Source organism: Lissotriton vulgaris, chromosome 5 (genome assembly GCF_964263255.1).
Source record: "Lissotriton vulgaris chromosome 5, aLisVul1.2, whole genome shotgun sequence".
Classification (NCBI taxonomy): domain Eukaryota; kingdom Metazoa; phylum Chordata; class Amphibia; order Caudata; family Salamandridae; genus Lissotriton; species Lissotriton vulgaris.
This window is the reverse complement of record NC_141693.1, coordinates 1,633,095,876-1,633,109,972: the sequence shown is the minus strand read 5'-3', so window position 1 is coordinate 1,633,109,972 and position 14,097 is coordinate 1,633,095,876. Positions and strand designations below refer to the sequence as shown.

General features: G+C 43.6%; 1 protein-coding gene across 2 annotated transcripts in view; it reads right to left on the bottom strand.

Annotated features, from left to right (window-relative positions):
- Positions 1-14,097, bottom strand: part of LOC147716873 (uncharacterized) — an 80,488-nt gene that overhangs the window by 49,366 nt on the left and 17,025 nt on the right. For both annotated transcript variants that reach the window (XM_086923777.1, XM_086923778.1), the window contains exon 2: positions 1,449-1,575. In XM_086923777.1, the coding sequence (XP_086779903.1) occupies positions 1,449-1,575 (127 nt within the window). The remainder of the gene's footprint in view (positions 1-1,448; positions 1,576-14,097) is intronic.

The window sequence follows — 14,097 nt, the reverse complement described above, 5'->3', positions numbered from 1 at the left end:
GAGCCGCACGCTCGTGCTTGTAACCCCTCAGCCATTCATATGTCATAATTCTCAAATATCGATATCTTGAAAATGTTAGATTTCTTAAAAACTACAGATTTACACCATTTAAACAAAAGTATGCTTTCTGGACCATCACCTTTCTCCCTGCCAAATATGCAGTAATTTCATTCAGCACTTTCACCTGTACTCTTCTGTAAAGTTTCGTGTCGAAACTGCATAGAGAAAACACATTTTGGGACCCCCTTTTTCACATCCCCTCCTACACCATTCACCCCCAAACTTTCAATATAGGATAATAAAAAAAAGAAAACTTTTTGGATAATTTCATACAGATTCTTCAAATGACGCCAAAGTTCTAACCACATACAGGCCCCCAGAATGGGGGGCCGGCAGCCTCCGCTGTTATTTTTTAAGAAATGCCTTGCCTAGCCAACCCAAAAGCCTCATTAAATTAAAAAGCGCAACCCCAGCGTGAATTCTGCCGATTTATTTATTCTTTAAATACTTTTTGGGGCGCTGGGTGTCCTTCTAGGACCCCCTCAGCAGGCCTAGGGGTTCGGTGTTTCTACCCTGCCCCCTTCGCTTGTTTGCTTGCCTGTATTTATTTTTAAATGTGGATAAAAAACGGAAATTGGGTTGCTTTTTGAGTAATTCTAAATACTGTCTGCCATGACTGCCAGGCCAATAGATGTCTGGATTGATAGATAAGGATGTTAAAAAACAGAAAGCAATATTAGTAAAGAGGCTTTAAAAGTAGTAGATATGCACAAGGTTGATACTGAAATTTTCATATTTTCAAATAAAGTGCACCGATTTACATGCTGCGGGTGTTCCCCAGCCCTGAAACCTGCAGAGTGCATATTTATAGGTTAAATAAATGGGAAAATATACTAATTTAAACTTAAATTTGGCACTAACCCCCCATCAATACGGATAAATACATATAAAATCAGCATAAAATAAGTATGGGTAAATACAGACGGAAATGGCACAAAACAATACCAAAAAACCGGGAGCCCAAATTATAATAGTAATCACAAGGAGATTACTGCAATGTAATGTATTGCGTTATAACAACTAACATTAATGAAGAACATGTGCCATTCCTTCGAAAAAGCCTCTAAAAATGCCAACTTCCTATTTTTCTAAAACAAAATGTTGGGGTATGTAGCTTGCAATGCTGCAGTTTGTGATGCACTGCTTTGATGAGTAGGATAAGTTTGTAAGGCAGATGCCCCATCTCTACATATTCTGTGCATCTTTACTGAAGTTTCAGGGGGGAAATAACTGTCAGTGACTGTGCAGAATTCGGCAATTTGGCGAAATGGGGACAGACCTTAAATTCAACATGCAACATAATTTCCACTCAGTCCTGATGAAAGTTCACACCATTTTTGAGTCCGTGATTTAAATATAGTTTCTAAGAATGGCAATCAAACTCTTACGTTCTGAAATCAATTGTTCATCCCCCTGTTCTTGCTTCACGACTATTGTAGACGGTTGCTCTTCTTCTACAGTAGCCATCACCTCATCTGCAAACTGGATAGCGACAATATAAAATGTAACTGGTGTCTGAAAGAAAAGCAAAAATATCGAATCAGTCCCAAATGCTTAATACAATCTCAACTCTGACTGCTGCAGAAAAGAAAGTCAGCGCAAATGAAACATTCTTTGGTCCCATGACGAATATAGAGATATGTGTAGGTTAATGTGTTAATTCACTTTCCTAACCTTATGAAGTGTAGAGTAAGCACTAAAAAAAAATCAAGAACCGTGTTATTACATCTGGTCAGCATAAAAGCATAAAAAGGTCACAAAATTGATTTTCAACATTTCTGCCACAGAACCATAAAGACATCAAACTGATATGAATTTGCTTACATGAACTGAAATCAATGGCAGGTGAAATGGAAACATAATAATCAATGATCCACATTCTTCAGAGATTTGCCATTACATCTTAGTAGCAGTGTACCTGCGCTACTCTACTAGCGGACTAACCTATTCAATATACATCGGCAGGACGTCTCAGATGGCAATATTGTAAAGGACTACTCTCCCCACTCAAGACCAGTGTGACCTACATGAGGCAGGGGGGTCGCTGAGGGTCTCTTTGGATAGATGGGACTTCTTTTTAGTTGATCACGGTTCTTCATTATTCAGTACTTAGGAAAATCATTTAGTCATTTTATCTATTACAGTAATTCTAACGAAAAAATATTCGTAACAAGCATTTGCAATGCAATAGGTCTCGCATTTACGAGAGTTTAAGCTATTGGCATTGTAAATGACAATCAATGCCTTTTATTTATGTTTTAAAAACTAAAACAAAAATTTAAGGCATTGTCATATACAATGTCAATAACGCAAACTCGCGTATATGCGAGACCTTTTGCATTGCAAATGCTTGTTCCCCGTAGGCATCAGCCAGTTTTATGTCAAAGGAGAAGGTGTGGCGTAACGGCCAGAGCTGCCAACTTTGGAGCTGGGGAACATCGTTCGAGCCGCGGCGTCTGCTCAACATCCTGTGATTCTGGACAAGTCACTTAATCTCCCCGCGCCTACCAAAAATTAATGTGTCCTTGTGTAATGTAACTGGTGCTTATGTTAGGTGTTCCAATGCATTTGGGTTGCAAAACAAAAAAAAAAAAAAAAAGGAACAGACTTTCAGCTCTAAGAAGAATTCCTCTTGGGCAGAAGGGTATGAATATCATACCATTCAGAAGCATATAGTGTCAACATGTGCCAAACAAATTAGATGTTATGATACATTTTAGAGAGTCGGCCAAGCAACTGAACGTCTTTCATTGATTGTTTTGTGTACTGGTTTTGCAAAAGACATACAGGGCTCTTTTTATTTGGAACAGTTTCTCTGCAGAAACACACAAACCTTCTTTTTCATTTATGAAGTGCAGCAGCTGATAGAGGACCCACAAGCTTATTGTGCCGCTGTGCGTGGTATTAAAAGTAATTGCTCTGCTTAAGGAGCATACCTGACTCAGAAACTCGCTGAAACTCTGAATTAGTATATGAGCTGCAGGTAGCACAGTTCGCAAGCAATCAGAGCTGTGCAAGTGTCTGAATGTAATCACACTGTCTACAGCACTTGTCACGTCATGAGATAATTGACAAAGTTTCCAAGACAAGGTCTGATTTTGATCATAACAGGCGCACAGCTCCCTTCTGCCTCTGAGTGCTGTGGTCATGATGACATGGCCTTGCATTGAACGCTTTACCTTGTTCGCCTTTTTAACGCATGGTACAAGTCCCTGCCTATCCTTACTCTGAGTGTTTCTTGCACGCTTTAGTGGCCGTGACGTCTTTAAAAGAGTTCTGCTGTCGAAACTCAGAACTTAGTCGGCTGGACTAGGGCACTCGCAGTTAGCAAAGTCTTTATTCCTTTATAAATCGAACAAGAGGGACCCCAGTGAGCACTAGTTCAAAGACCTGCCGGTTGTGAGAGGCACCGGCGAAGTGAGGGATGGCGAGTTAAGGAGCAGTGAGAGCAGCATTCCGTGCACAATGCAGCACTGACAGCTGAATATTACACTTTAGCTCAAAGTCTAGATCTTCTCTTCCTGGAACTGGGCTACGTTCCCCGGGCATGTGTAAAGCAGGAGCTATCCCCAGTGAGCCCCCCTCGCATGGCACTGCTTCACTGCTGCTGCCGAAGAGCTCAGGCTGGTAAAAATAAATAAACGAGAAGGAGAGAGACTGCGAGAGCCGATTCCGACGCGCGCCTTCGGATTGGGCCGCACGACGTCACGTGAGCTGTCTACGGTAGAAGCTCACACGCGCAACCCGATCCGAAGGCGCGCGTCGGAATCCGACGCCACCATAGGGAATGCTGGGCGCGCTGCCAACTCTTGTCTCCCCTAGTTGTTTTTCGGCTGAGACGCCGAGTACAGTTCTCGCTGCGAGAACGCGGTTAGCGCGTTCGTCGTAGCGAGACCTAAAAAGGGAGTGCTCTGGATAAAACGAGAGTGATCAAGTCGCTGGGTGGCAGAACTTTAAAGCACTATGGGAGAAATAGTGACAGACCCCCAAGCGATAGTAGACACGCTGGCACTTCATTATACCGATGTCTATACACCTACAAACACAATACACTTGGAGGACGCAGAGGCGTTCTTCCGAGACAGAAAACTCCCCAAGCTTACAGAGGAAGAAACATTGCTGCTGGAATCAGAATTCACCACTGACGAACTAATGATAGAGATAGGGAATGTACAATCTGGAAAAGCCCTAGGGCCGAACGGCATCCCTATAGAATTATATAAAAGAAATGCAAATGCAATTACTCCACACCTATTAAACCTGTACAACGCAAGCCTAGAATTGGGAGAACTCCCTAAAGATTAGAGGACGGCAACAGTGCTGGCTATACACAAAACGGGAAAGCTCTCCCGGGAAAGCACCTCTTACTGGCCGATCTCCCTAATCAACGTGGAAGCAAAGATATTGGCCAAAGCCCCGACAAACAGAATGACACCCTACCTAACTAAGGTAATACATCCGGATCAGTCTGGGTTGATGCTGGGCAGGAATACAGCCCTGAACATGCGACAACTGCACAACGTACTGATGCCATACTATTATCTCTAGACGCCACTATGGCCTTTGATACAGTTGAGTGGCCTTTCCAACTTGCGGTTCTCGAGCGACTCGGATTTGAACCAAGTTTTGCTCCTGGGTAAGATTTTTATACATGAACCCTCTCACGCATGTAGCAGCGAACGGCCCTATAGCCAAGGAGTTCCCTCTGGGGCGCGGGACCAGACAGGGATGTCCATTGTCGCGGCTCCTTTACGCACACCTGCTGAAACCATTAGCCGCATGGATCAGACAAGATCCGGTTACCCGTGGGCTCTGCTGGACCGAGGGCTAGGAGAACCGCATATCCTTATATGCAGATGATATACTCTTGTATATGGCCTCCCCAACCGTTCAATGCATAGAACTTTGAATATTTGTAACTCTTATGGGAAGCACTCCGGTTACATGATTAAATTGAGCAAATTAACGTTGTATGTCCTGGCAGGCACACCACCAAAGCTACCTAGAGGATGTGCAGTGAAAATAGTGGAGGACAGTTTTAAATATGTGGGGATTCATATCACTTCAGACCCAGAGGCCTTTATGGCCCTAAATCTTTTAGAGCCCCGAAAGAGATTACGCAGGGATACGTTACCATTGACACTGCTAGGGAGGGTAGTGCTCCTCAAAATTATGGCGCTCCATCGATTCCTTTATGCTCTGCATAACGCCCCATTCTTAGTCCCCCTCCCCCCGTCCTATTTCCGCTCAATTGAAACAGAAGTGACTAAACTCCTTTGGAATGGGAAACCAGCCCGGAGAGCGATGACCAAATTAGTTAGGACCTGGTATGATGGTGGCATTGTGCTCCCCTATATACAAAAGTACTAATCGGCGCCCCAACTGGCCGGAATAAATAAATGGTTCATGTCCAACATACTGACCGGGCCTATTGCCTGGATAGATTTGTCCCGAGGCCGGAGGGGCTCAACCGAGCACTATATAACACTAACCACAAGATGGCTCTATTAGGACCGACGAAGCGTACAATTCAGCTTTGGCATATGGTCCAAAAAAAGCTGGGTTGGAATAATAAGATCGCGTAGGCAAAACCCCTTTGGGACACAGGTAAACTAGGCAAATTGCGCAATAGCAAAGTATTCAGACAATGGGACATCATAGGAATATCAAGGGTAGGGGATCTGTGGGACAAAAGAAAAATAATCGCATTGGCTCAACTCCGAGAACAATACGAGGTGGCACCTACGGAAAGATTTCGCTGTCTTCAGATTAAGAACGCCCTAGAGGCTGTCATCCCACCTGACACTGCCCTCCCCAAAGCTTCCCAGTTAGAAAACAGACTCCTAACAGACCACATGGACAAAAAAGCCACGTCCTTAACATACCGCAAAATTATAAACAACCACCCTGACCCTACACAGTCTCTCCGGAAGAAGTGGCAGAAAGGTGGGAGAGCTAGAGGAGACTGACTGGCAAGAGGCATTAGCATCTGCGAAGGAGCTAGCAATCTCCTCGAAACTCCACCTAGTGCAACTTAAAGTGCTCCATAGGATATACTACACTGGGATAACAACTTTACAAAATAGGAAAGACAGACAGTCAACTTTGCCTCCGACAAGGTGGGGCAGTAGGTACATTTTATCGCATAATGTGGGAATGCCCAGCAATAGTGACATATTGGGAGAAGGTCATGTCCACAATAACACAAATCAGTGAGGCCCCTGTACCACCAGTACCTAAACGATGTCTATTAAACATATGGGAAGCAACAGATCTTAACACCACAGCGCAAACCTGGGTGACACTGGGAATGATGATAGCTAAGAGGAACATAGCCAGACTATGGGGGGCACAAAACATTCCCCCAATACGAGACTGGAGTAAGGACATGGATATGGCCATGGTGGCCGAAAGAGTAGTGTATATAAATAGACAATGCCCCCAAAAATGGGAACAATTATGGGGAAAGTGGAATGCCTTTAGAGGGAGGTTATGCACCACACCTGCAACTGAGTCATCGCAGGAGGACAGTTAAAGCACCGCACATTGCCGAATTGATTCGGATTCCAAGTTTTCATCAAAGTATACTTATTAATGTACTGAAATAATGAAAGACAAATGTATAATAAGTACCAGCTCTCTTGATTATGGATTGTAATACTATATGTTATGCACAAAAAAAAAGTTTTAAAAAAGGGAGTGCTTAGAAAGTCTCCAAAAATGTTTAATCTAAATGTACATTACCTCAATACAGCGTCAGTCCAAATTCGTATTCCAATCATGCAACTACTTCTTTCAGGTCCAGCCAATGCACATAAACTGATTGAGAAGTCAAGTATAATTCCAAATTTGCTTGATGTAGTGATCATTCAAACAGATTCTTCTCATAGATTTCAATATAATGCAAGAGCCAAGGCATGATATTTCAAAGCAAACTTATTCTTTATTCTTTACCAAATCCAACAGCAGCCCGGCCAACACATTTCGTCCCCAACAGGGACTTCATCGGGGATTCACAAAATTATTGTTATTCTCTTTTAGTGACGCTTTTCTAGTTGGAGATAGAACATAAAAATTAGGGCAGAGTGAATGTATCCACAGTAGGACCTGCTACAATAAGCAGAAGGACGCCAGCTCGAACACGCTTGGGTCTTATCAGCACTATTTGGAATGCTTAAATAAAGTGAATCCAGCCCTTTCTGATATTATTACACCATGCTAATTTGTTTTTCTGAAGTACTTGAATAAACATTCGGTTAGTTATGCTCATCCAGCACAATGGATTCTGCCAACCAGTTTCTTAAGAATTCTACATTTTTCAGAAATCCAGGTACGGATTTTGGTCCTTTTCTGTTGTCAACTCTTCTTTCTGAAACACTTTATATGAAGAACTCCAAAAGCATCCGCCCTTCTGCCTTTAAAAGAAAAGTTCTTCAGTCACAGATTTTAGCTCTCTTCGGAAACGTTGGCTACATTTTTCAAATGGGGGAAACTTCATTTTAAAGACTCAAATACTTCATAAAACAGACCGCTCGAAAACTGAATATATGGGCATGTTGAATTTTAAAAAGGGTATGTCAGCCTTTCATTTAAGCTAGTACAGGTCTCTCAGTGGGTCTGTGAGCGTGAGTGTCAGAGTGGTTCTGTGAATGGGTGCGTGAGTCCAACTGTAGGAGTAACTGGGTGAATAAGTTTGGGAGTGGGTGTGAGTGAATGTCTGAGTAGGGGTGTGAGTGGGGGTGAGTCTCTGAGACTGGGGTGCATAACTGACAGGATCTGTGACAGTGTGTGTGAGTGAGTGTCAGAGTGTCTGAGTGAATCGATCAGTGGGTGTACAAGTCTCTCAGTGGATCTCGGAGTACATATCTGCGTGTGTGAGTGGGTCTGTACATGGATGAGTGACTCTCCAAGTGAGTCTTGTGAGTGGGTACATGACTTGCCAGGTGTGTCTGTGAGTGGGTGTAGGAGTCGCTAAGTAGGTATGAGAATCTGTGCAGTCTATAAGTGGGTCTTTAGGGAGATGTGTGAGCCCGAATGGGTCTGTACATGGGTGTGTCACTCTCAGAGTCTTTTAAGTGGGTGCAGGAGTACCTGAATGGGTATGTGAGTTGGCACATGAGCATGTATGTGACTTGATGTATAAGTGTGTGAGTAGCTATATGAATGGGTGTATAAGTGTCTGAGTAAGTTTGTGAGTGCGTAAATGAGTATGTGGTAGTGACCGGCGAGTGTGTACAAATATTTAGATTTAAAAAAATATATATTTTCAACAATATTCGCAATGTCCCTGTGATGGTATGTGGCAGGCCGCACAGGTGGTCGTGGCAAATAACTAGCGCAATCAAAAAATTTACAATTTTGGACACACAACTTGTGTCACTAACACTATCCATTTCTCAAACATGGGGTGGAGTATCTCCACCCTGATCCCTTATCTTAGCTTTTAGAGAAATTTTCAACCCCGGGAACCTGCTTGTAATCGATAAAATGGCACAGAAACCATCTTTTTATGTTGCGCACAGCCAATCACAGCATTTCTGCTGGTGCACTTTCACGATATGCCACTAGCACGTCCCGATTTACCTGCGATCACTGTGAAACCGCCGCAACTTTCTGTTCGGGTTGCATCCAGCCAATCAGAGCATCCCAGCTGGCGCGCAATTCACCCTTTCACCCCGATCATTGCGCGAAATAGCAGCCAGAGAGATCACTATATTGCTCGGATTTGATTTCACAAAAAACACTAAACGGATTTGCACCAAATAACAAAATGCACAATTTCCGCAACAATATCTAGGTTAGACAACACGCTCCTATGGGAATTAACATAACAAACGCACCCTTATTTAGTGCCCCTATTTCTCTGTCTCCCCTGCATGGATCACCCCCAAGCATTCCATGACACACAGAACCTACAGGGCTCCACAAATCCAAATTTTCTGCAGGTCGAGTCAGTTTCAAGGCCTACTTGACCGGCCTGGCGAGTGCCTCTGAGGTAGGTGCAGTAGCAAGTGGCAGCATTGCGGTGCAGGGTGCGGTGCGCGATGAAAGGCTTAGGGGGCAGCATAGCATGTATCATGCACGCGGGTGCGGTGCGCTGTGAAAGGCGTAGGGGGCATCATGCACGCATTGCCTATTGTTTGGGTGCCAGGGCCGTCAATCTTGTAGCGCGCAAAAGCGCTACCAATGACGGCCCTGGCCTGCCCCTGTGCTATGCTGCTTAAAGTGCAGCAGTGACGTAGCACGCCACCACGCGCTCGCCTCGGTGGAGTCAGGACTCGGAGACATGCAGGGCGATTTTGGCAGAGGTGAGTCCGTTTTCACATTAAATTTCATTTTGGCCCGCCGACCGCAAAACTTATCTAATCCTCAGTAGACTAGTGTATTTGTGATTTCATTGTCACTTTGATGAGCACAGCACATGCACATGATTGAGGCTTTCAACCCCTGTGTCATACGTTAGTCTACGGTTCCACATAACTTACTGCCACCACACCCTTGGTCACCAAGATCGCAGAGCTTGGTTACAGTAACCTAGGTTAGCAGCTCTCCTAAACATTCGGGTTGATGTGAAATAGATCTTCCTCCTCTGGCTTGATGTTGAAATGACCTTATCTGAACGCATGTTCTTGTTCTGAAGCTCAAACAAAGCTGGCTCGACCAGCTCCCTGAATAAACTTAGCCTGCACCACCTTGGGCACATACTACTTGCCAGACCTGCCTGGACTCGTAGACCCGTTCTTTCCACTTTGGAAATGCGCTGTATCAGGAAACAATTAAGTATGGTTCTGCACTTCAGTGTGGTGGGTGTGATTTGTTAAAGTTTTGTTAATCGGCAAAGGTTGTACCTACTTTAAATCATGAACGCGTGCATGCCATTAGGAGCTTCAGGTCCGACTTTGCAAGCTGCTTGTTCGTTGTAACCACGTGCACTGGGATAAAGTGTTTCAGAGGTTTGAGCTAGTGCTACATGAGAATGCTTGTGACTCTGCTTTTTTCAGATTCAGAAGTTATTGGTCTTTACTTGTAACTGTGTTGTACCTCCTGGTGCATGACGAGCTGTTTCCAACCCGTCTAATAGCTAAAGTAGGGTGAAATCATCAGCCTAACTGGTTTAATAACCAAAGGTTAATACTAGTTTATGCTTAACAGTGATTGCTTTAGAAACGCGTTTGAGGTGTACTGGAGCGAATGGCTGTGCTGCACATTCATTGGGCAAAGCAGGCTACACATTGAAATTGGACTACACATAGCTGGGTGACTCATGGAAAAGAATATGGAAGGCTGGCACTGGGTACTTTTTGCAGACTGCTTTTTTAAAAATAGTTTTATTGCATAGTATTATATACAAATGCAGAAAAAAGGTTTAAAAAAAACCCCCAACAATTTTATACGTTAACGACTGCAGTTTCCATAAATAAGGACAACATTACATGACTGTAATTGTGGGCAGAGCACAGTGTAAGAACCCACTGCAAAGGGTAACACAACAGACTTCGATTGTTTTTGCAATAGTGGGACTGTCTATACACCCCGTCCAAATACCAGTGGGAGAGAACTGCATGTACGTCAGTCTCAAGCAAATGTTATAAAACCAATGTCCTGCGGCCCCTTGGGACACTCAACGGGATGAGCCACCCGATAATACCAGTCCCAGTGGGCATAATTAGAGCTCGTTAATCAACCCTGTAGTGATACTCTACCTTCAGTACAGTCTGTGGGTTAAACCCCTGTGTGCGGTGCTTTCTAAGGAGACAACAGTGATATTATTGATACATATGCACCTTTCAGGAAGCACCGGTGTGAGAGTGTGCTATCAAACCTGACCGAACATCGGAGTGTTTTATTAATTCATTCATAAGGAGTTTTGCACAGCGCTGTATTACATTTACCCTGCAAGTGGCTTTCATATCCCCACAACAGATGTATTTACTGTTATGTTTAGCACGTATTTGCGCATACGTTCACCGTGCATTCTTTTCAGTCCGTGAGTGATTTATTAATGTAATTAGCAGCCTGTGCCTGCAAGTAGACTGCTCACCTCGGGCTCGGTGCGATAGTGGGCATTCAACCTAATGGCGGATGGAGATCTAAAATGTAGTAATGAAAATGGACACTCCAGGCACCATTAATAATACCGAGGGAAACTTTTTTTTATTGTTTTGAAATGAGTGTATATCATTTTAAATTTCTTGTACTGGCAATTACTATTTACTCATTTGCGAGTAGTTTGGCATTTATAGGATATAGGATTTCTGTGGAGGTAAATGGGTGAAATTTGCCGTTTATTTGGGTGGCCAACGTTTTCCTAGGTTGTTGGCGCTGCAAATGTTTTGAAAAAAGTCCATTATGCGATCAATTGTGGGTCGAGTGCATTGCTGTTAGGTCGAGTAGAAAAGTCTACTCACTCGACCTGCAGGTCAAGTGAGATTTTTTAGATTTGTAGAGCCCTGACCTAGTTTGACACTGTTTTTTTAAGAAAATGTCATTCAGATTGGTCAAACTACACCAAAGTTATAGGCAAGTCAAAAATGCTTTCCCTATGGAAACAAGGCACCACCACCACCACCACCCACACACACACACTTGAGGTGAGCAGATCTAGAGTGTTGCTGGTGTTGAGAGTGCTCTATACAGGAGCTGCTTTCCACCTAAACTTGAGAACTACCCAGAGTTCTCAGATTCTTTTTTGCATAATAAATAAATATATACATATATGTACATGAACACACCATCCCACTCCTGACAGGAAGAAGGCACATACTCGAGGATGTGCGATTTAACTTTCTTTATTGTCAAAGGTCTCACTCGACCCCGAGATTGGAGAGACGCGTTTCGGCTTCATTGAAGCCTTCATCAATCTAATTAGTGCCATACATCTGTGAATTTATATAGTGCCAACACCTCAAAGGCACGAGTAAACATAACGGAAATACTTATATGTTTAAAGCGGTGCAGTAGTATAGACACTCCACAATAGCTAAACACATTCCTAACATCAAAGAATGTGACTGGTGGAGTTCCAAGATTACGTAACAAATATGTTTCAACAAAATGCATAGTGCAATTAATTTTACAACATAATGAAGCTTAAGGCAACACCATTCTATAATACGTATCTAAACATGTGCACATAATATAACACCAGCCTTTAGACGGAACATCACCTTAAAATGAAGAGAATGGCACTAATCACTCTAAAAAATGAAGCCCTAAATATAGAATGCAGATAATATACGATTGCATAACATCGTGCTGTATTTCATCTCAAGTGCTATTAAATCAAAGACCTTGTCAAGCCCGTCATATTGCTTTAAATGAAACATAAAACTCCCGGTATTGAGCTTGTGTAATTAGCTGTGGAAAAGGTGTTGTAGTGTGCCCAAATGCGATCATTACAAAGTATTTAATTCAGCACGAGCGGCAGGGAGGTATAGCCAAATGACATTCACACTGCGGAGAAACTTAACACAAGTGTGTGCACTTTCAGAAAGAGTGCCCGCCTCCCGGTGACCACTCATACAATGTTTAGAGGAGAGAGCACACGCACTGCAGCCTTTATTAGCAGTGGTAAAGTACACAGATTCCTAAAGCCAACAAAAAGAAGGTCATAAAAATAGGAGCTAGAAGGCAAAAAGTTGGAATAACCCAGCAGATTGGGACAGGTTCAGCAGATGTTTGAGTGTCATGATATTTTAGCATCAGTAGTAAGGCCTGATGGCCGACTATGTCAGACAGAGCATACAAATCCTAAAACAATACGAATACAAATTTAATTGTCAGCTCTAGCCTTCAGGTATGCCCAGATAGTGATCATGGAGAATGAGTTGCCTCATCCAGGGTGGAAGCCGGCTCAGCTCAGAGTCCTAAATGAAAGGGAGGTTAATGAGTGTCAATACTCCTGGTAGTGTTTATTGATACACATCTTGTAAATCCAAATTAAGATTTGACTATTATGAAATGAGACTAAAGTGACAACGTAGAGCTTTATAAAAAAAAAATCTGTTTGTGTGTGTATATGTATGTATGTGTATGTATGTGTATCTGCTTGTGTGTGTGTGCATATGTACGTGTGTATATCCGCTTAACCGCGGCGCAAATTGAGTGTAGGTGGAGTACAAGGCTGAGCCCTAGTTTTCACTACCTCGGTTTCCACACAAGTCTGCAGAACATGATTGGTGCACTGGCCTCCTTAGCACAGCACCTAACTACTGCACATCAGCTATCCCATGCACTACATAGCAGAGTGCGGTAGGTGCAGCGAAAGGCCGGAGCACTACTTTCCACTACCTCTGTTTCGATACTAGCCTACAGAGCACTATTAGCACCCTGGTCCCATTAGAACAGCAGCTAAAACCTTCACAGCAGCTAAAACCTGCACAACAGCTAAAACCTGCACAGCAGCTCACCATTGCACAGCAGAGCGAGAGAGGTGGAATGCAAGACCGAGCACTAGTTTTCACCACAAGTTTTTCCACACTAGTCCACCGACTCTTTAGCACAGCAGCAAAACCCTGCACAAAAGCTAGACCCTGCGCAGCAGCTAACCCTTTCACACTAGAGAGAGGCAAGTGTAACGCAAGACCTGAGCCCTAGTTTTCACTACCTCCGTTTCCCAAAAAGTCTGCAGAGCATGACTGGCTCCCTGGTTCTTTTAAAACAGCAGCTAACCTCTGCATAGCAGGGTGAGGCAGGTGCAGCACAAGGCTAGGTCACTAGTTTCCACACAAACACCCCATCTATTTCCACACAAGTGTGCAGTGCACTGCCATCTTCCTCTCCCTATCTGACAACATTTAGCCCTGACAGCAGCACACCGATTCTAGACTCGCATCACTTGCGCATCACTAGTTCAGTAAGCCTCTGGGGCAGCAGGCTACAAGGCTGATTAGTGCTTTATGATGGTTGGCACATAATTCCACATAAACAAGACTCCAATATTTCCATGGATATGCTCCTGCCCTTATGACAGTGCACATGTCAGATGGGCTGGGGACACTGCAGCCGGTGTATGAATAGTTATTAGAATCCCAGGGG